The sequence below is a fragment of the Copadichromis virginalis genome, linkage group LG22, assembly GCF_057382275.1.
Source record: "Copadichromis virginalis isolate Kocher_CV1m ecotype Utaka linkage group LG22, C_Virginalis_male_GT1.1, whole genome shotgun sequence".
NCBI classification, from domain to species: Eukaryota; Metazoa; Chordata; class Actinopteri; order Cichliformes; family Cichlidae; genus Copadichromis; species Copadichromis virginalis.
The window spans coordinates 33,817,505-33,840,861 of record NC_140638.1 but is presented as its reverse complement, the minus strand read 5'-3'; the positions used below and the strand labels follow the sequence as shown (position 1 = coordinate 33,840,861).

Here is a 23,357-nt window from a genome sequence, read left to right as displayed (position 1 = left end):
ACTATGTAGAACTCAATAAGAAATAAAGAAATCAGTGGTCATTTTACCAACTGATGTGGCCTCTTTGACACATTAACAAGACTAAAACTGACACCATGAGTGTTAATACAGTCAGTAAATACATTAAACAGTGGGATTTTGTATCAAATAGAATCAAGAGTTCTATAAACAATTTTAAAGCAGAACACCAGAGAACAAAAACAACTCACAAACAAGCAAGAAAAGAAAAAACAACTTACATATTGATTCACTGAAAAAAATGCATTGATTTTGTTTTGCTTTTTGTTTTTTTTAAATCAAATCTAAAAAGAAATTGGAACATGCTTACTTTAATCTCAGAACTACTGAATATAAGGTTCTCAGAAGATGTTATTGTCATCATCTCACTACAAGATTCTGGAACAAGTAAAATGCAGGAGTAAGGATGTCCTCACAGTAAAGAGGGTATCCTCAACACAGAAACAAAATGACATAGGAAATTTGATTTGTATACATTTTGCTGTAAGTTAAAGCCTGATTTGAGTGCAAGAGGAAAATCATGGTTAGTTGCACTAACATACAGTATTGGACCTGACTTGTGTAATATAATATCACTGTTAAGATCTCTTTTAGAAAGAAATGCCATGCCCTGCAAATCTTAACCACATTCTCATTAGTTTGGCATTCAATTTATGACCATTTGCCTGCTTGTAGAAAAATAACCTACAGTAACATTTAAGCAAACAGTTGGAGCAACTGTCAAAAATGTCATTAAAAACAAAACAAAAAACACGTACTTTTAACTTAAGACTATCAATATTAACTTCTATCAATATCTCTGTTTCTACACTCATTTTATAAGAGTGTGTGATGTTTGTTGTATATTTGCTGCTATGACAACTCAGTTTCCCTCTGGGATTAATAAAGTTTCTCTGATTCTGATTGACACAACACGTCAAACCCTACATGCAACTTCTGCTTCTGTTCGGTATCTCTCCAGAAAGGAATGAAAACTTCTTTAGCATGCCTTCTATTACTGCCAACTTGAGAAAGGTGAAGAGGCTGTCAAGAAGGTCAGCTGTGAGGATTGAAGGGGGTCAAAGGTCTCTGGGTGAGCTTAGATTGTGCAAGTGTTCGCAGTCCATCCTGAAATCTGAATCATAATCAGAATGACCTTTTAAAGTATTTTTATTGGTGTATGAACTTATTTTAAAATTTGCTATTTACATCTTTTTTTAAAAAAAAGAAAAAAAAGAACTGATAATATATAAAAGAAGTGTATATCCAAATCTACATTTTTCATGTAATGTAGTCACCTGTGGAGGCAGTTCTCTAGCTATACACAAAGAACTATCTCACCAAATCTCAGAAAACAAGGCAGTCTGCATGGGTTTGAGTTACTCATCAAATAAATATGTACTTGTTCCTTTGAGAGGAACCGATTGCAAATGAAATAAACAAATGAAAATAAATAAAATGTTACAGAGATCACAGTTCATGATATTTAAAAGTTGCAGTTTGCGATTTAGCCCTCTTGAACATTGTAATTGCTATTGCATATAAGATTGGAATATGATGGCAAGAGAAGTAAAAACACATAAATAGCACTCTTATAAAATACCTTTTAAACAATCTGCAAAACATGCATGAAACAGAAATGACGATTTAAATCCAATGAGGCTTGAGTAAAAATAGGCAAACCAAATAAAACTAAATGCTCCAGTTTCATGGCTAAAAATGTTTCCAACCTTTTTTTCTTGTACAAAAATTTAAAATTTAAAGCTATTCTTTCCCACGTTTTTTTATTTTTATTTATTCATTTATTTATTTTCTGGGCTTTTAAAACAAATATTTTAGATATTATCCATCTCTTCTACAGTGTTGTAGATATTGACCCATTTACAACAGAGCTGAACTGATGTCTTCTAGCAAGGGGACATCGTTCCAAACTTTATCCAGAAAAATTAAATAAGAACAACAAAAAGATTAAAACCAAGCTTTAGTTAAGGCTAATGTTACCACAGGCAGATTCATGTTAGTGGCATTGTGGGTTACATAAGTCATGACTGACTGAGAATCACTGAGAATCTCGGTCTCTGAGATTAAACGTGAACAACACGGGGAGCTCAAATTACAAAAGCCAACAGAAATTAAGTGTAACAAAGTATTTCAGTATAAGATAAAATAATCCAATAAAGGGAAATGAAACTTAAAAAAGTGAAAAATCAAGATATGTATAAAGCAAATTAATTAGAAGAAATGAATATTGTCATTTAATGCAGTTAGAAAGATTATTTTCTTATGACAAAGCAGGAATCAGGGAGAGAAAGTGTTGACAGGCAGGATGAAAAATGATATTAATCAAACGTCTCAGTGTCAGAAGCAGATAGACCTGGCCCTGGGTCAACCTTCTCCTTGAGAACAAAGGCTGGAGCAAAATGACAGACAAGCACCATCAGCACCGTCAGACTTACATCCAAGGGCAGATTTTGGTAAAAATTCCACAGCTTCACCTCAACCCCACTCTAAACCTGAAAAACAAGCTTCAACATCAACCAATCTCCCCCAGCTAGCACAATAGAGGAACTGCTCTGATTTTAATGCAGACTTAGAAGCTACTTCCTTTTCTTCCAGGAATGAATGAACCACAACACTCATTATTCCTGAAGTAGAATTTAAACCAACAGAAACTAAAATAAAGACTGATTATTTTAAAGTGGAGACACACCACCTCATCAGGAGTCAATGGCAGGTGGTCAGAAAATGGCATCACCCTCAGCCTTACAGGGTTACCAGCAGCATATACAAATGCCAAAATCACGCTATATAGCAACTTCACCAGCCTATGGCTACAGAGATGAAGGATTTTGGAGAGACAGACAGCTGCAGAAGGTGGAGGGAGAATGAATGAAGTCTGTTTTTAGTGTGGGACACAAATCACTGGGTTAAAGGTTGTCCTGAAAAGCACAACACTCAGGCCGAGTGACTCGGGGCAGAACTTGAGAAAGAGAAGGGTCCTCAGCATAGCAACAAAAAGTAAAAAATGAAAATAAGACACACACGCACACATATAGGGAATGCATTAAAAAGCCTACTAATACACACACACACAGAAGCAATGCAGGTTTAAACGTTCCAAGGATTTCTTAGAGGCTGACTCTGAAATGTATAAAGATGCCACAGTTCTGTCTCAAGGGATCCCTGACCAGTATAAACACGCACTCAAATTGCTGCAGGATTCACATTCTTTGGACATACTATAGAAACCAACAAAAACAGAGTTGATAAATTACATCTATTATAACTAGCAAAGATTTACTAGATTCTCTTCATTTGCATGGTTGCACGGTGGCATGGTGGTTAGCACTGTTCTCAGGTTCGAGTCCACCATCTCGTGGCTCAAGAGTTGGCAGTTCGTCTTGTAATCGGAAAGTTGCTAGCTCGAGCCCCGGCTCGGACAGTCTCGGCTGTTGTGTCCTTGGGCAAGACACTTCACCTACCGCCTACTGGTGATGGCCAGAGGGGCCGATGCTGCGATATGGCAGCCTTTGCTTCTGTCAGTCTGCCCCAGGGCAGCTGTGGCTACAACTGTAGCTGCCTCCACCAGTGTGTGAATGTGAGAGTGAATGAATAGTGGCATTGTAAAGCGCTTTGAGGGTGTCGAAAAGCGCTAAATGCAATCCATTATTATTATCTCACCGGGCCTTTCTGTGTGGAATTTGCATGTTCCCCTGTGTTTGTGTGGGTTGTCTGCAGATAGTCCGGCTTCCTCTCACAGTCCAAAGACAGGCAATTAGTGGGGTTAGGTTAATTGATGATTCTTAAATGCCCAAGAGGTGAATGCAAGTGTGAATGGTTACCTGTCTCTCTGTGTCAGATTACCACACCTGTCCAGGATGTACCCTGCCGCTCACTCTATGGCAGCTGGGATAAGCTTCAGCCCCCTCATGACCCCCATAAGGGCAAATGGAACGAATGAATGGATGGACTAGACATTCACTTGAAGCTCTGTGACAACAAATGCATCCAACTAATCTCCCAACATGGCAGAACAGAAAGGCATGTTGCTAGCTGAACAAGGAGATGTGTGTGTGATGTTTAGTGATACATGTTGTACCTTCTTCCATTCATGGCTCACAAGACATTTTATAGAGTAAAGTAATCAAGTTCCAGGTCGAGAAAGATTAGGTCCCAAAACCAAACAAGTAAGCAGGTCAGTATGAAGACGGGTAAAGTTCTAAGTTTATTTTTGAAACTATGACATTCCCCAAAGAAAGCAATATAAAGAGTAGCAATAAAATGTCCAGATATTTTAAAAAAGGAGACAAAATAACTATAAGGACACAAGGTAAACAATGCTCAACAACAATTTAATGGTGAAAAAAAAATGTCCCCAGTCACAATCAAGGCCACACATTACCAACAGATTTCTCGAGGAATAGGATGGGCCAAAAAAAGATTCCATCTCAGCAAACCTCAATTTAAGAGGTCAATCTGACCACTGCTACACACACACAGCACACACACGCCCGTTCAGCTATCTTAGTGAGGACCTTAATTGACATAATGGTTTCCCTAGCCCCTTACCCTAACCCTAACCATTAAAAATGAATGCCTAACCCTAACCATAACCTAATTGTAACCCTGACACTAAAACTACATTTTGAGCATCAAAAAGGCCTTAAAATGTGTGAGGTGTGTGTGTCCTCACAAGTGACTGTTGGTTCTCAAAAGTATAGTAGAATGCAGATTTTGGTACTCACAAAGATAGCTAGACAGGAACACACACACACACAGTGACGGAGTGCCACTAGTAACTGGTTAAAAAGCTTACAGGATGTTGAAACTACATCCATTGTAGAAACCCATCTGTGAATTCAGCATATTGATAATTTAATATGAATTTACCTAAAGGTAACGTTTGAGTGTCACCCATGACTTGCATGAATCCTCATGACATCTGAAGTACAAGTATCAATATATTAATGCTGATTACAGCAGTGAATGTTTAAATGCAAAAAGTGGGATACAATTAACCCGTGTATAGCATATATTCAATGCTCACAAGATGTTTTGCAGAGTAAAATGTGCACTAGCTCAGGAAAGGCAAGGTACCATTAGCATGTACATTTACTGGATTAAAAATACTGGGGGCTGCCAGGTCTACCTCTCAGCCTCCTAGTAAAAATATCCATGATAATGAAAATCCCAAGAGAATTTCAGAAAAGTTGACATCTGACGTTGAGGTTAAGGTCACAGAGACTCAATCTGAGAGTTTTATTAGATGAATCCATGGTATGAATTTGAATTTCCCAGGTGACTTCCTTCTGAAGTTTTAGAAAACTTGACCTCTGACCTTAAGGTCAAGCTCACTGAGAGCTTGACCTAAAGGTCTTGAAAGTCATTCAAGATTTTTTAGTAACTGCACCTAGGGTATGAATTTCAAAATCTGTTCAAGTGACCATGTTACTGACCAAGTCAGTGCCTTTTCAACCAAGTTCAACATCCTCACATGACGAGGGTTTACATTTCATAGTGTTTGAATTGTTGGCAAACAGACAAATACAAAAATTAGTTCTTTCTTGGAGGAAAAATCGAATTCATAACTTAGGCCATTTTTGTAACAGGGGCCACCATGCAAATGTTCAACCCCCCCCCCCCCCAAAAAAAAAAGAAAAAAAGAAAAACAACAACAACAACAACAAACTTGACATGTTAAAAATGTTGATGAGGAAAAATAGGGACATTAGTCTTGTGAAGCAAGAAGGCAGTTCTGGGCATATCCAAAGACAATTTACTTAACTGGATATTAAAGGCTGGATCCAGTGCCAGAAAACACACCAAGCAGCTGGCACTGGCCTGGAACCACAGAGTTGCTGAGCACTAAACTGGAATCAGTGACATCAGTTGTTATGGGGATGTAAATTTACCAGTGATGTGGATTCTGCTACTATGTAACATTCAGTTCTTTGTCAAAATAATGGATAGTTCTTGGAAGACACCAAGGCAGAAGTTGCCCCTTTATGGCACAGGAACCAGTAACAGTGGGTTTAGGTCTCAGAGCAGATGTGCTGAGACCTGAATCCAAAGTGTATCTCGATCTTTACAGAATGTCAGTCCTCACTTAGACTGTCACATATTGTCAGGCAGTTGTGCAGGAACTCTGCACGTGGAAGATGGTGCGAACATTCGCATTAACAGCAGCCATTCTATTTTCATTGCAGTGGAATCCAGGCTAAAGATATAAGGTATGTAGCTATGGCTCTACAACAACCGTGAATGGTTGCAAGCTGTCTGCTGCATGTCTGTTTGTTGTCTGCCTATATAATGACTTTTACATAGTTATAGACAGCAGCAGTCTGTTTTATGAGAGACTGCTGGTTTCTCAAAAATTGTAGTGGCTCTGATTTTTAAGGAATCTGTTTTGAGCCCCAGCCAGCAGGTGGCCTGGTAATGGATGCTTGGAGGTACCCATTTTATGTTATGGTTTTTCTTCCTGAAGAAGAAAAACCATAACGAAGAAATGTCCTACAGCAGCGGTTCCAACAGTCGGAATGAGCCAATGTGCCTCAAACAGATTCTCTGGTACAAAAGAGAAGAAACTAATAAAATTAGAAAAAGAAAAACAGCAGAATAGCAAAAAAACCCAAACTGTTTGCTTTACTGGTTATGCAGTACAGCAAACTTTATAAACATGCAATGACCAACAAAACGGTCATTGCATGTTTATAAGGAAAACAAAATAGACACAGAATCTCTTCATTTTAGAGCAGAAATTGCGACATCTTATTGTGGTGGAGGTGTTTGTATGTCGTGATCCTAGGAGCTATGTGGTTGGGTCAATTTGCCATGATACGCTTTCCCAATTGTTCCTGGGTGAGGAGACCAATAAAGAGCAATTCAGAAACCATTGGTTTCTTTGCTGTCTAAGCAAAGAAACCAAGGAACAAGTCTACACTTGGGGGGAGGTTTCTGGGCTCTCACCCTGAAGCCAGGCCCGGGGAGTGGCCGCTGGCTGGGCCTTAGCCCGTGGGGCTGGAAACAGCTACATGGAGGTGAAAAAAACATGATCTTAACTGCTCAAAGGGATAGCTGAAGCGCTGACAACGGGGCCAGAGTTGTAATAACCTGGAGTTTTCCTTTTGCTAATCACAGTAACCCTATACTTCATTATATCTACAGAGTGTAACTTGAAAAAATGTCTTACCATGTTTTAGGCAATCACAACCTAAACTATCCGTCTGCGTTTAAGTTAAGCAGCACACCATGAGCAACACACAGAGTTTAAGAAAGCCTTTCATTTCCTATAAAACTGTGACCTTTTTGGGATCAACAGTACAATTTGACCATATATTCATTATATTTCAGTAACCCTACATTTAAATTAATTTAATTTTGTGTCATTTAGATGAGGTTTGATTTGTTCTCTTCAATATGTTATAAAGTCAGCTATGGCAGCCTACCAGCTCTGTTCCCCATAGTGTGAACTATGGAATATTGCAGTTCAAAGAAACTAGGCGTTGTGAAGAATAGAATTCTCTAAAGTGAAGTCGTATTGAAAGCTGGCTAGATTATAATTTATGTCCCGGGACAGCAATATATCAGGGATGAGGGGGAATCCTGCCTGCATGGCCAGGACATGAGGAGCCAAAGTGAAGGGGACATCCCCGAGGAGATCTGGAAGAGTCGAATGTGCTTCCACTGCTCGAGGTCTCATCGTTGTCCCCGTGTTGTGTGAAGTTGCTGGGAACTTTGTGTCATACTGCAGATCTGGAGTTGAGCAGGACGACTATGAAGAAAAGGAGAGATGTTCCTTGTGAGTGTACAATGTTGAAACCAGTTTTGTGCAACATTCTGCCCGAATTCTGCCCTGAAGTTCAATTTATGTCTTATTCTGCTGGATAAGATTTAGATTACTGGGTTGTGTCAGACATTTGTGTTAATGTGGAGGCTCTGAATAGATGCATCTCACAGTTTTCTGTACAGTGAGACAATGGCGCAAACAGTAATTCACAAACATGCAGTTACAAGTATAATTAGAGTCTAAAGCAAAGTGCCCAATTAGACATAAAGCAGTCAATGCTAAAGTAGTGAGGCTTGGGAAGTAAATGTGAAATGATCAGAAGGCGAGCGATGAGGCTTCTGCTTAAGCTCAGTGTTAAAGGGCTTGAAGAGTGATCGTGGCATGCTGCTCACCTTTGATGCTTGCACTATGACATTTGTTGAGGGCTGTGTGACGTTCATGGTTTGCAGCTTCTGTCTCTGTTCTTCAACTGTCTCGGCTGGAGATCAAACAGGACAGACAGCTTAATGTTTACTAGAAACAAATACTGAAGAAACAAGAAGAAATAAGGCTTCTCACCCAAAAATATATATATTCTATTCATTAATAAATATTTATTTACCTCATTTTCAAGATGCATGTGAACATGAAACATCATAATCAGCAAACACAATTAACAGCTATGGTATCAATTATAAAACAAACAAATTAATTAATTAATTAAAAAGTTAAATCATACATTCCCTCGTTCTTGAGTTAACGCGTTCAGAAGATTTTCAGAAAACTGGACCTCTGATTTTGAGGTAACAAATAAGGGAATTCAGAATTTGATGGCAGCAAGAGGTCTTAAAAGTCGGCAAAACTGGGAGACCAGTGTATAGCACAGAGTCACATTACAGGTCAGTAACGTGATTGGTACAAAAAGACCGTCACAGAAAAGTAAAGCTAGACAGAGATCCACCAATCTTCAAAAAACTACAATAAAGAGAAGCCAAAATGAGACAAATATGGCCTCTGTGTCGAGTCCTGTCAGTGCTCTTGCTGTATCGTTTTAAATTAACTAAAGGTTGCTCAGAGAGTTTATATGGAGAGTTTTTCTTTAAAAACCAACAAACAAAAAAGAATTACAGTAGTCCAAACTAGAGGTAAAAATGCATGAACAGGATGATATTGTGCAAATGGAAGAAAGCAGTCCTACAAATTTGTTTAATAAGCAAATTAAAGGACTTATCCTGGTCACAAACTACTCCAAGATGTCTCATAGTGTTACTAGAAGCCAAGGCAATGCAATACCTGGTTAGACACTGTGTTTCTGAGATTTTTTAGGTCTAAATACAATAACCTCAGTTTTATCTGAATTTATAATTAATTATAAATTATATAAATTACTTCTAATTTATAAATTAGAAATCATCCTCTCTTTGTCTTTAAGACATTCATGTAGTGTAACTAATTGGTATATGTCATCTGAATCTGGATCCTTAGCTGGGAGAAACTGGCACTAACAGCAGCATTTCTTTGTTTATCAAATGTGAAGCTGCTTTTCCAAAGGGCCAACTTTGGAAAAGACTGAAATCCCCCTGGCTGCCTTTACTATCAAAGCTGAGGGGATAACAATTTGATGAAAGTGGTCAGAGTGCTAAAACAGAGCTAAGCAGATCATGATTATTCGTAATCAAAGACAAATAAAAAATACAAGTCTGATCAACTTGTTAGTAGAGAAATGTAGTCTGAGTAGAGGAAATGTCTATTCTAGTTGTCTAGATTTTGTGTGTATAGACTTGATCCATCATCAGCCCTTTTTACTCATGTCTGAGTTTGAGATGATAAGAACTGTGTGGCCGACCCATCATTATATTTTGGAACAAGAAAAACAGTGTTAAATGTTGGAAGGGTTAAACACAGAATTATGATGTGAATTATGTGAATTTGCTGAGAGTTAATTATGCTCAGTACTGATCAGCACATAATCAGTTAAATATAAAGATGTTTGAGTTTGGCTAAAATGATGAATAAGAATAAAAGTAAGAAAATAAAATAATGATTTTTTGAGACACGCCTAACTCAGACCTAACTGACAGCCTGTGTAGAAACAGCCTTGAGAGGTGTGTGTGTGTGTGTGTGTGTGTGTGTGTGTGTGTGTGTGTGTGTGTGTGTGTGTGTGTGTGTGTGAGAGAGAAAGAGAGTGAATGAGAGCACATACAGGACACAACACGCTGATTTCTGGATGTCTGACTTTTAAAGTGTGTGATTTAGTGAAAGGGGGATTGTACTCAGTATATTGTGTTGAGTAAATTGTGGTTAACAAACACAGATTTTTAAAGCCTTTAGACATAAAGGGAGTATGCTAAAGAACGTGCTAATAAAATCTGAACTGAATGAAATGTGAAGTAAATCTTATTGATATGTGACTGAATGATCAAATGTAATTAAATTTTCCATGTTAACAGAGAACGATAGAGAGAGCGATAAGGTGGGGCTGAAGATTAGTGAATCTTATGTAAACAACTGATGGGTTAAATAGATATTAGAGAGAGAGAGAGAAGGGTGGGGCGAGTGGGGCACATAACAAGTATAAACTGGGATGCCTGGAGGCGTTGGGGGTCAGTCTCCGGAGCCCTGCGTGATGAGCAGTTCAAAGGACTGGATTCCAGAAGTTTACCGTTGGAGATTCCAACAAAGGCGCCAAGGGGAGTTTGTCCACGGTGGACTCACAGATTGCATTTGGCCCTATTTCATCATTATGATCATCATCAGGGTTGGATTATAATTCTGAGAAGGATTTGAACTTCCATCGTTTTCTAAGTGGAAGTTGCAGCTTCTCAAGACTTCCAAGCTGTTACCTGCTTTGTTACCATCTTTGAGAAGATGTGGAATCTATCAAGGAAACCTGGTTTACTGATTATTCCCATTAACACAGAGCAGTGAAGTGGAACACATCTTCAGTGCTGGAAGTGGCCACCACACCACCAACCTCTCTCCCCTCAAAGACAAGAACAAAACATGCATATAACCTTAAAGTGAGTTAATTAAATTAATAGAATTTAAGTGATTTGATTATTTTTTTTAATGTTTTTCTTTTTATTATTTTATTGCTCCTGCCCAGCTGCTTTAATAAAAACCTGCAATTAAAGTCTAAACTGTCGACATTCCCTTTTTGACCCTTTGTGGAACAATAAAGGTATAAATCTAAGTATTAATCTATATTAGTCCAAATAGCTCTGATTCGCTGCTCAAGCCTTTCCAAGTAATATTTTCCCTTGGGCCTGTTGTATGGGCCTCTAAAACCAACTCAGATTAACAAGTGCCACAAACGACACGGGAGCTGCAATAACAGGTGTTACTTATAAGATCTGACCTGCAAGGCTACTCTGGTTTGTTCATATCAGGCCAAGCAGGGAAGACACTTGGACGTCAAGGGAGTCAGGCTGAGCAAGTGGCCTCAGCCACATTGACTCCAGAAACCTGCACTATCTGGGTACGGATAACAGGATCAGGGATTAGATGTTTTAATGAGACAGCTGGAATCAACTTTCTGTATAGGGGTTTTGTGGGTCTACTGATCAATAGGGGATGACATTTAAAAGAGGAGTGAGTGTCAGGAAGTCCAAAAGGTACCACTTCTGTTTTTTCTCTCTTTTTTTTAAACTAATGGAGTATTAAGAGTTAAAAAGAGTATTGGACTTAAAAATGGATCCTTGGGGGATCCCACAAGTGAGGCGAGCAGGTGTTGAAGAAAACTCAATTAACCTGACAGAAAGCTTCTGTCTGTTAAATAACATCTAAACCATCAAAAGCAGTGACTCAACACAGCTCTCTAGTCTAGAGATTAGGATAACTGTCTCAGCACTTAGGTCTAAAAGCGTGAGAATTGCCCAAGTCGGTAATTAATAAATGACCATTAAAAACTTTTAAAAGTGCTTGTGCTGTGCTATGATGTGGTTTGAAACCAGACTGAAATGTGACACTATTAGCTTTCAGAAAAGCCTAAAGCTAGTGGAAGACAACTTTCTATAGCACCTTAGAGAGAAAGAGCAATTTAGAGATCTATCTAAATTGTGCGTTCTGTGCGTTCACATTTGCAGTTTTGTCTTGTTATACAATATTTAAAATTTTAAAACAACAAACAAAACATTTTTGGAAATATTTGTGGGTGTTTTCTTGTTTGTTTGCTTTTTGTACCACTTGAACAGTGGCCCTCACAAGAGGTGACAGTGCCAGCAGTGGCTCACAACTCATTTAAGTTTGAGACACCAGTCAGTAAAACTGTGTGTAGGCTCTACATAAGAGCAATGCACAACACCACTGGTCTTTTGTCATGCAGTACATGCTACAGGGTATGATGATGGTTGAAAGGAACAAAACACACAACTCCAACCACATTCATCCAGAAATGCCTATACTATTATATATTGGACATATATTTATTAGTTTCAGATGTAGCCATTCTTGTATTTTGCTTGTTTACATTATTGTATTTGCACAACTCTGTTGCTTGTGAAGCTCGCACACAAGAATTTCACTCACATGTGCTGTACCAGTGTACCTGCACATGTGATGTGACAATAAAAGTGATTTGATTTGATTTGATTTGACATTCTGGAGTTGTGAGTTCATTTTAACATTACAGTGCTTCCTGTCAGAGGTGCATACCTGTATGTGAATGTGCAGATAACCATACATCACTAAGAAAAACTCTTAAAAATTTGTAAAACAAGTTGTAAACTTCAGCTTTATATATAGTTTCATTTTAATATGTTCCTTACCAACAATAACAAATCCTCCATCTACTTCCTTGTCTGGGGTTGACTTCTTTGAGTCCTTACGCAGTCCAAACAAGCTCCACATGATAAACCTGTGTAAAGAAAAACCCAAAAACAGAAGAAGCAATAGGTTAGATGAAGAGCCAGTGCATTATACGTTTCGCATTCATTCATTTTATCATGCTTACTGTCGAGAAAGCATAACAACAGACTGATTCACTCGAAGTTCAAATGTCAGTAAACAGAAACAGCAACCTTCAGGTTGTTATCTGAAGGTTAGTTTTGTAGAAGCTTCAGGGAACCCTTAGGAATGTTCTCAGGTTTTTACATAACCTGAGAAAAGTTTTAGGATTGTGCTTTAGTTTCTTGTGTGGTATGCAAATGCAAGTGATAAATGTAATAATGTCATGAAAAAATATACCCATGTCTTTGAATAACTCAGTTAACTGAGGAGACAGTTTCCCCCTTTTTCTTTGTTTGAAATCACTGAATTTGCTACTAGACATTTAAATCTGTAAGTTCTACCACTTCTACCACAGTCAGGTAGTGTACCAATTTTTAGTCTAGAAAGGGGTCTCCCAGCACACCCTCAAAATATGTTTGGATGTGCCAGGTCTGGAATTCCAACATGTGAGTTCACAGGCATTACCTTCAGAACAACAAGGGTAACATTTTAAGGGAAAACTGCTTAAATTTAACTATTTTTGGTGCTGCTAATTTAACAAGTTGATGATTCTGTCATGTGTTCCTTACTTTGTGTGTTTTGGTGCAGCCCTGAAGGTGTACCTATCTGTGACTTTTACCAGTGTGAGAGCAGCAGCACAGAATCCTTAATATTTGTTTAAAGATAAATGTCTCTCTGTTGGCACCTATGAATTCCAGCAAACAAATAGCACTACAGAGTACACTATTTGCACTTGTAAAAAAATGTATTCCTCATCCCAGCTTAATGGTCGCCTTCTTTTTTTTTGGCTGCTCCCTCTTTTAGGGATTTTAACAACAGATCATCTGCCTCTATCTCACTCTATACCCAGCATCCTCTGCTGTCACACCCATTCCAATGTTAAGAAACACAATTTTTCTTTTTCATTTAGCCTCTGAAACTGGATTCAAACTGAAAACCTTCAGTTGATCTACCTTTTAGGCTATACCTGTTACTTGTAGCTGTCCACCCTAACACAGCAGGCTTTAAAACTAGCTCTGATCCAAAAAGCAGAATCCATTCTTATTGGAATGCAACCAATATTGTTCTTTTTTTCTACTTTGAAGTCAAATGGTCTGCTATTGAAGAGGTCTGACTATGTATCCCATACATATCAGGTATATCACTGTTTACAGAAGATCTCAAGGAGCCGCGTGACAGGAAGAACACGAGATAGAAATGAGTCCCTCAGCAAGTCATCTAAAAATACTTCCTCATAAAGACATCTACTACACCACACCGTAACTTCGCCACGATATATGCATCCGGTTCTGTCATTCACTTATCGTTCTGCCATGCCTGGATGTTCTGCCACACAGAATATATCTTTCTACCCGCCTTTATATAATATATATAATTTATCAACATCCATTCTTTGACTTGAGCAGCCACACTGTGCTACTAAACCACTGTGTTGTTACACCATAACTATTATAGGCTGACATTTCATGTGATCAGTGCTGTGAATATCTGTTAGTGACAAATAAATTCATTAATAGAAATTACAGAAATATTGCACTTGCATTTGTTCAAAGTTTATGCTGGTTGAACTGCAGCAAACATTTAGAGAAGCAACCAGGAAAATATTAAACAAATATATTAAGAAATGATTTTATGCTGAAGAGTGAGCGCAGGTAACGTATTTCGGTTCTGGATCCCATCTTTGGGCCATTGTTTTGTCTCAATCCCGTTTATTTTTTTCCAGTCATTGTATTGGAACCACAAAAATAAAAATACATTATGCGTAGTGAACCACAGTATATTTCATTCGGTATCTCCAATGTGTGGAATCCCATTTTGAAAGACGCATCTCTTTAACTTCACAGAAGTCTGCTAACGACTTGTGAAATGTGTATTCTGCTGAGATCTCACTACATATTTACAGTCTCGGTGCTCTACAGGACTATTGCCTGATATTATCAAGAATGGAGTTTCGCTAAAAAAAAACGTTCACAGAACGTCCTTGTTTGTTGAGACTTCACATCTTTGTTCTGAAAACTGACGATAAACGTCAAATCCGTTCTACACATAATTTAGTCAAAGAGAAAGCCAAGGCGAACGACGTTGAATCACTTTAAACAAACGGGCGTATTTAAGGTTTTCATGGGCATATGAATGTAGAAATGCATCACAACTTATTAGTGATACATTTCTTTTAAAGTGACCCTGGTCGCTGTCTACCCTTCGGTCGTGTTTTGAGAGCCCAAACAACAGCCATGGCTCTATAGAAAGTGAAAATGGCACTCTTACTATCGTTACTTGTCGAATTCAGAAAGCCTTAATAAAGTCAGTTCTTGTTCCTTTAGTGTTTACTGCCAGTTATTGGTGCCACTCGTTTACTTCCTGTTCGTGTTACCTTCGCTCAGCATTACAAAAAATATCAGAATATTCTATCATATTTTCGCCCTTTAGGATCACCCGAGTTATTATGACGGTGAATTCACTGACCTTAAAGCGGTCCTTGTCCACGTAGAAATGATCAGTGTTCTTTTTTTGTAAAATTCGTGCTGTCAGCAATATGTAGCGGAATGATTCGTTGTCGTTTCCGCGGAAGAAAATGTTAGAGCACAACGGATATGGCTTGGAAAAATGAGAGGCGCTTGTTTTGTATTCCCCTTTGGCCGTAATTTCAAGTGCCGCGTTTTTTCATGTAATCTGGGTAAGCCGCCCGCCTGAGCTGCGCCTTTGTACTAAAGGTCAGGACTACGCGTTTCCCGCGCTGTGTTGCGCTGTCGAAGGTCCAGGAACGTGAAAGAAGCTAACTGTAAAGATGGCAAGTCTACTGGACGCTTCTAAACCAAGAATAAACTGCTCTATGCTGTCACAGCACATTGGCAGAGGTGTCTGCTTCGTTGGGCGCGTTGAAAAGGTGGGTTTTGGCTGGTGCTAGTTAAACTATTTTTAACAATTATAAATATGGATTAACCTACACCTGCATATATGCACTGGCCCACTCTGTTAACAGCAAGGACATAAAGTATTAGTTTTGCTTTTCTTGACCAGGTTCACCCAACAGGAAAAACGTTCAGTGTGTCTGATGGAGAAGGAAAGAGCGCTACGGTAGAATTGAACGAACCTGTGAGTACTGCCATAATTTATGGCATCAGTTTGCCTACACGTTTCAGGGTGAGCGGTGCTGGTGGTACGAAGTATGTGGTACAACTGGTCTGTGGACCACTCTTGTTTGCTTGTACCGTTGTTGTTGGTCATATTCTCCGCGTAGGAGCTTCGCTCGCCGCCGCATCGTCATCACACAGTCACTTCTATTTATGCCTGCCCGCACAGGGAGTCGCTGCAGTATTCTGAACGACGTGTCGGATAAGCTCAACTATACAGCTGTGACTGTAATTATGAGGGGAGATTTCAGTGTTAATGATCAATTCCTAGATAGATTTCCTCCCAAATACAGCACTCATAACTTTATTCTGTCATAGTTATGTAGTTAGTCACAGTATGTTTCTTTCCGTGGTCAACACTACACATTTAATCAGTGATGGGAATAAGAGCGTGGGGAACATCACAAGCCTGATACCTGCAAGCTTGCCCATATGGAAAAAAAATATATAAATCTTATAAAGTTTGTATCTGTCTTGTGTGAAACTTGTATGAAAAGCATACAAGAGTGAAAACAGATATAAGATCCCTTGAAAAATTATATAATGAAACTTGTATGTTTTGGATACTTACTAAAACAATATATGAAAGTAATGAGAAAGTGGCCACTTTCATGAGTAAATCATAAGTTTTTACTATTTCTTTTCCATAGTGGCCTTTATCTTATAGTGGACAGAAATTATATTTTGAAGAGGCACCAATAATTTATGTCCCATCTTATTTGATGCAGAATACCTGATTGTTCTGAATAGTTTGAAATGGTTGTTAGAAAAATGCATTGGCTGCATTTTTAGGTAAATAGCTGCATTTAACTTTGTTGTTTGCAAAAACTGTGCATAGGTTTTTAAAATGTACAATTTCTGTTTGCATTTCAAGTTATGAAAATGATTTGTTAAACAGTAAAAAAACGTAACTCTTCTACTCGGATTTTATGTTTTTAAGTCTGATTTTTAGATTATTGTGCTAATACAGAATGCCAAAATGGAAAAACTAACAGTAAATTCAGACATGTGAGGTTGTGCTGAAAAGAAAAACAGTTTTTAAAGGTGAAATTTAGAGGTAAATGAAAAGTAGTCAGAAACAGCCAATTATACCCTGGACCCCACAGGGTTAAACTTTTTTTTTTTAAAGTAATGCTATAGTTACTTTACCAAGTAATTAGTTACTTTTAGAATATAGTAACTGAGTTACTAATTCACTTACTTTTTTAAAGAAGTAACTATTACTAATTACCTTTGCAAAGTAACTTGCCCAACACTGCATTTAACAAAGAGCATATCAATAAAAAAAAGCAAGAATTCACGAGACAAAATAAAAGAACTGAAATTAAAAAGGGTGCTCTTTTGTGCTTATAACATATAAAAATTGAAACAAACAAACAAATCAGTTAAGATACATCAAGCATATTCGATATATCCGCCCACCCGTAGTTGGTTGCAGTTGATAGACTCACATTAGTTTATGTTAGCTAACTAATAAGAGAACAGTGGAGTCAAGGAGACTAAAACAAAAAACAGTCTACAGGGGTCAGTGTGGGCTGCCCATGGCTGCAACAATGAGTTTTCTGTTAAGAAACCTACTCTAGCAGGGGAAAGAAGTATGTCCTATTTCAGGCAAGAATGAAATTCAATTAGAGCATTAAGGATTAAGAGGATTAAGGATTACTGGACAAATGAGTACAGACCAAGCCTTGATTGCTAAAGATGTAGCTTTGCTTTATTATATTAATCTGCCTACATCTATATTGTTTTAAAAGTATATTAAAATATAAATAAATTTAACTGAATTGAAAGTCTTGAGCAGAGATTGTTGACTTTCAATAAACACAGGGGGGATTAAAATATTAATGCAAAATGAAGGTGGAGTGTTGGCAAAATGGCTGGTTTAAAATTTCATTCAGAAACTTTCAATAACTATTTGGTTCTTTTCTTAGCTTGAAGAAGAGCTGAGTGGCATTGTGGAGGTCATTGGTATGGTGTCCAGCAAAGGAGTAATAACCACCACCACATACAACATCCTACGAGAGGACAAAGGCATTCCCTTTGGTACGTCTCTCTAGACTGATTGAGTAAAGTTTTGTTCCTGATCTGTGACTCACAGTGTGCTGTGTCTGCTTATCCCACAGATTTGGAGCTGTATAACGAAGCCCTGAAGGTCATTCACGACTTTCCTCAGTACTACCCGTTTGAAGTGGCTGCAAGTGGATGAAGATTGGCTTCATTGTTTTTGTGTCTCATTTTACATGTTGGAGAGAATAGTGTGGTACAAAATATTTGCATTAAAATGAAAACCTTTGTTAATCACATGTCACTGAAGGTTCTTTTTTTATGATAAACTGTAAAATAAGTGGGTAATACTTTATGTACTCAAATATAAACAAATTTAAAAGACACAATAGAGTGACAGCAACAGCAGAATTTCATGTCCACAGTGGCACAGACTGGAATTTACAGCACTGACACTTGAATGGGAAGTGTTCAGCTGGCTAATTTTACTCTTGTCAGTTTCAGCTAGTTTCACATTATGTTTAGCTGAGCTTTCAAACCAATCGGAGAGTAGAATGCGTTACACTTCATAATTCATTTGTAATACATTTTCTTGGCAGCACAAGAACTAAGAGTCATAAAAAGGTTAAATGTAGAGACAAAATATAGAAGCTGAATGGCTTAACCAGGGGTCAGCAACCTTTAACACCCAAAGAGCCATTTGGAGCCAGTTTCCACGCAAAAGAAAACACTGGGAGCCGCAAATACTTTCTGACATCTAAAATGAAGATAACACTGTATATATTGTTTTTTACATTTATGCTTTGTGTGAACAACTAAGGTGTGCTGCTTATGAAATCCATGAAGTGCTACAGAGAAAATGACATTTTATTTATGTAATTAACACATTTTGAACTGAAAGAAATATAACAAAAGGAAAGCTGAACTAAAATGATCCAGCAAACAAAAACTGTTGTGAGCCGCCACCCTTATATCGGCTTTTGGAGCCTTGACCTGACTTTAAAAAAATAATTGAAGAAAAAAACATTATGCCTAAAAATGTATTTTACCTGGTTAATGTGTGTGGCGGGGCGTGGTCTGCAGCGCCGCTGCAGGGGAGGCGACGCACCTGAGCTGCACCCGCAATCACGCCTCGTCGCCTTAACGTCTGTGCTCTCTCTGCTGTTGTGTTGGTGTGTGTCGGGCTGTGAGCTGAAAAGCTACAGCCGGCTGTATGCGTACAGCAACCGTGTGTGAAAAGTGGTCACTAAAGAGATGCTGAAAAGCGTGTTCATGCAAACATCGTCGGGCCTGCCGTGATATGTTTACAATGAGACTTCTGCTCCTGAACCTCTGCGCACAGCGTCTGCAAATCGGGGCTGTACGAAGTCACTTCATCTTTACGCAGGACTGTAAGCTGTCATCTGTGAGGCGTGAGCGGTGTTTGTTTTTAACATAGTTCACGGTGAAGAACAGCTGCTGACGTAATGTGGATCCGAAGATCCATAACTGGCCTACCTGGGGTTGAAAGTCTCGATAAAGGCACGCCGTTTCGGCGGATACACCGGCTTCCGCGAGTGTGACGCTTATTTTGAGCGATGAAAAAATAATAGAATATAATTTTATTTTTATATTTCAATATCACAATAATCTTCCAGTTTAGAACTACAAGTTAAAAAAACAGAACTAACATAAATAAAATACAGCCAATTACTTCTAATTTATTTTCCCAAACCACGCGGAACCGCAGTATAAGGACTAAGGAGCCGCAGGTTGCCGACCCCTGGGCTTAACAAACCCAGTTGCTAACAGGAAAAGAAATTGCGTCGAGGTAATTGTATTGGAAAGGAGTGGAATAGCCATTTTAAATGTTTTGCTGCTGCGATACATTTAGTCTCAGTTTTAGCAAAGTTCTGTATTGCTCTACATTCCTTATTACTAAAATTACTGTTGTAACAAATTTCCAAAGCTAGGCTAGGATAAATAAAATATTTTTTTGCCTTCTTTCTACACTCCCCCCACCCACCCCCCCAACAGCAGCCAAAAACAGTAAACACTTCTGTTATGAGCGTACTTGGCAGCAGAGGACAGTATAATCAGAGAATTTACCCTGAACAGAGAAGTGTTACAGAGGCATGGGCCAAAAGTACCTAAAAATAACGGGTTCTGTTATGTTGAAAAATATTTTTTGGGTGCAACAAATGATGGGAGCATAGAAGCTAAAGTGAAGACCTGTAATATGAACACACATTGGTTGTTTGGTTCCAGAACAACTGTTCTCTGAACAGTTCTAATAATAATGGATTGCATTTATAGTGCTTTTCGAGGCCCTCAAAGCGCTTTACAATTCCACTATTCATTCACTCACATTCACACACTGGTGAAGGCAAACCACAGTCGTAGCCACAGCTGCCCTGGGGCAGACTGACAGAAGCGAGGCTGCCATATCGCGCCATCGGCCCCGATTTGACAGCAAGTAAGATCAGTATTAAAGCAAGTAGGCCAGTTTAAACAGGTAGGTTTTGAGCTGTGACTTAAAAAGGAAATCTATATTTCTATCTATATTTATATAAGAGTGTACATATATATATATATATATATATATATATATATATATATATATATATATATATATATCCCCGCTCACCCCTGTGGGCGGTCAATCCTTCAAGCTCAGGTCCTGTACCAGAGACCTGGGAGCTTCAGGGTATATATTTATATATTTATATATATAAATATATATTTCTTAAGACTGAAGGAAGTGAGTTTCAGAGCCGAGGAGCAGAGTGACAGAAAGCTCTGTTCCCCACAGTGATGACACGAGCAGAAGGAACAACAAGATGAGTGACAGACGAAGATCTGTGAGAGCAGGAAACAGTGGTGATATGAAGCAGATCACAGAGATGAGGGGTAAGGTTATGGATGCACTTACATATGAGATGTAAGATTTTAAAGTTTATCCTTGCTTCTATGGGCAACCAGTGAAGCTATTGAAGAAATGGGATAATATGGTCTCTTAAGGGAGTACGAGTTATGACCCGAGCTGCAGAATTCTGAAGAAGTTGAATTTTATGGAAGGACTTACTGGGGAGACCAAATAAGAGGGAGTTGCAATAATCGATCTGGGAAGTAATAAGACTATGGATGAGGATGGCAGCAGCATGGGGAGTAAGGAAGGGACGAAGTCGGTTAATGTTACGTAAGTGATAGTATGCAGAAAGGGTTATGTAATTGATGTGAGACTGAAATGAGAGAGTACTGTCAAGTATGACACCCAAACTCAAACCCGTAAGTATTTGGACAGCGATTCAGATTTTTGTAGTTTTGACAATCAAGTGAAAATTGGTTAAAATGTGGTTGAAAGGTTTAAATGGTGATCACAGGAAGGATGCTAGAAACACGTTTTTCTTCCACTCAGCCTGAGCTCACATCTCTGCAACGGCTCCTCCTCTTTGCTGCGTGTAAACAGACTCCAGCTCCATGTTAAACTGCCAGAGTCATCATCACTGCTGCTGTTGTGTTATTAATGTTTTTGTTTAAAACTGGCAGCTGCTTTCTGTTCACACGCTTTTGGGTCAGGTGGGGGGGGAGGATGCTGGACAGACATGGCACACCCAAATGTATTGTGAGGGTGCTGGGAATGCCTAGCAGAGGCCCCAGTTCAGGAAATCTTCAACTCCCACCTCCGAAAGAAGTTCAACAGGGAGGGAGTGAGGGAGGCTTAGGACATTGAGTCAGAATGGACAATGTTTTGCACCTCCATACCTGTTAATCTACGTCCCTACCCAGACCTATGGGCATATGCTTTGGGTAGTGATCGAAAGAACAAGACTGCGGATACAAGCAGCAGAAATGTTCCTTCACCTGGGGGTGGGTGGCTTCTGGCTGGCTCAGAGTAGAGCTGCTGCACGTCCACGTCAAAAAGAGCCAGTTGGGGTGGGCACCTCCCAGGTGAGGTTTTCCAGGCATGTTCCACCGGGAGGAGGCCCCAGAGACCCAGGACAAACTGGAGTTCCCCTGGGTAAAGTGGAGCAGGTGGCTGGGGACAGGGGGTCTGGATTCTTTGCTTAGGCTGCTCTCCTTGTGACCTGGCTACAGATAAGTGGAAGAAAATGGATGGATGGAATTATTGTTTGTTTGTATTAAATTTGCAATATTGTTTTGGCAACAGTGTATTAATGCAGCTTGATTGTCATTCTTTTTTCCTTGTTTTTTGTTTTTTCCTTTTCTGGAAATGATCATGGGAAGCTGCAATAATGCTCCCCAGGAGCCAGAGGCAGACAGATCCAGGAGATCCGGGTCATCCGCAGCCCCCAGGACTACTGAAAACATAACAGTACATCTCAGCAACAACTGCACATCTAATCCCAGCAGGAAAATGAGGGAGGGCACCCACGGCCAAATTGTGTGAGAGAGATAACAAGGAGCCGACCAGAGCCAGCCGCCCTGGCACAACCTGAGAACAGGGCACTAAGTGCTCAAATAACCAGCCAGCGTCCAGCAGCACCCAAACCACCAGTGGACCTTCGTCCCGGGCAGGGTGTATGAAACAGGGATGCAGGAAGACACCCCCCCCCCACGTCACTCATTGTTGAAAGTGATATCTTGAGTGGGTCTGTTGGTGAGTGTGAGTGTATAAAGTGTACTGGATGAGTATGACAGTGTGCTATTAAAGTTGGGAGGGAGGGGTCGTTGACATGAGATGTGTCGCAGTAAATGTGTTGTTTGAGACTTTACTTGTAACTTAACAATAAATACTTTTTATACTGATCGTATCAAATACAGAGTTATGGGAAACTTAAACTTAGTTTCAAAATAATTAAATATGACTCTTGGTTTAAGGTTATTGCTGTTTTAAATTGTGTAACATATAAATAGAAGATTTTAATTAGATAAAATAGTGGTGCTATACATGGTCCAAAACTGGGCTGATTTAACTGCATCATAAGAAGTGTTTTTACTAATTTTTTAAATCATACTTACAGTGTTCATATTGATTAAGTGTTGTACTAGAAGTCTCTTGAGTTCAAAGTTAATAAAATGTAAAATGATTAAGTTGCATTCAATTTGTATCAAGCAAATGTAAAAGTCTTAATGTCTTGATGCATGATCGATCATCCAGTAAATCCCAAAGGTTGATTCTGTTCATCTGGACGTTTTCAGTGGGAGAAACATTTCGTCACTCATCCAAGTGACATCTTCAGAATATTACGTAACTGCAAATTATGGTTTTTTTTATTTAGTTGAACTTCAAACCCATAAATCATGTTATTCCTAGTATTGTGTATTCGCTAAGGGCTAAGTCTGATTTGCTCAATTAAAGACTCAGAATACTAGTGTGCATTATATAATTATTCATAGGTTTCAGACACATACCCGACGCACTACCCTACCCTAAAGTAATGTTCTTTTCATCTATCCATGGAGGAAAAATTAAGATATGAAGAGAAACTATGAATTTTGGGGACTTGTGATCCATATTCTGGTCTGACAGCTTTATTTAAATCCCTGAAAGTGGCGACTTTTATTTA

The 23,357-nt window shown here is 38.8% G+C and overlaps 2 protein-coding genes across 4 annotated transcripts; one reads left to right on the top strand and one right to left on the bottom strand.

The window, feature by feature from the left end:
- Positions 1-4,204: 4,204 nt before the first annotated feature.
- On the bottom strand, positions 4,205-15,286 carry umad1 (UBAP1-MVB12-associated (UMA) domain containing 1). 3 transcript variants are annotated; one of them, XM_085445734.1, is made up of 5 exons: positions 15,176-15,286; positions 12,529-12,617; positions 8,176-8,261; positions 7,604-7,768; positions 4,205-6,561 (listed from the first exon to the last, which is right to left on the bottom strand). In XM_085445734.1, exons 2-5 carry the CDS (start codon positions 12,608-12,610, stop codon positions 6,508-6,510), a joined length of 387 nt encoding a protein of 128 aa, XP_085301860.1. In that variant the 5' UTR covers positions 12,611-12,617; positions 15,176-15,286; the 3' UTR covers positions 4,205-6,507. The 3 variants fall into 3 exon arrangements, with proteins under 3 accessions (XP_085301860.1, XP_085301858.1, XP_085301859.1); XM_085445732.1 differs by having other exon boundaries at positions 4,205-7,768; positions 15,176-15,284; XM_085445733.1 differs by lacking the exon at positions 15,176-15,286 and adding an exon at positions 14,978-15,055 and having other exon boundaries at positions 4,205-7,768.
- A 134-nt stretch (positions 15,287-15,420) lies between these two features.
- On the top strand, positions 15,421-18,146 carry rpa3 (replication protein A3). Its single transcript, XM_085445735.1, has 4 exons — positions 15,421-15,596; positions 15,731-15,805; positions 17,775-17,886; positions 17,967-18,146. Exons 1-4 carry the CDS (start codon positions 15,498-15,500, stop codon positions 18,047-18,049), a joined length of 369 nt encoding a protein of 122 aa, XP_085301861.1. The 5' UTR covers positions 15,421-15,497; the 3' UTR covers positions 18,050-18,146.
- The last annotated feature ends 5,211 nt before the right edge of the window (positions 18,147-23,357 follow it).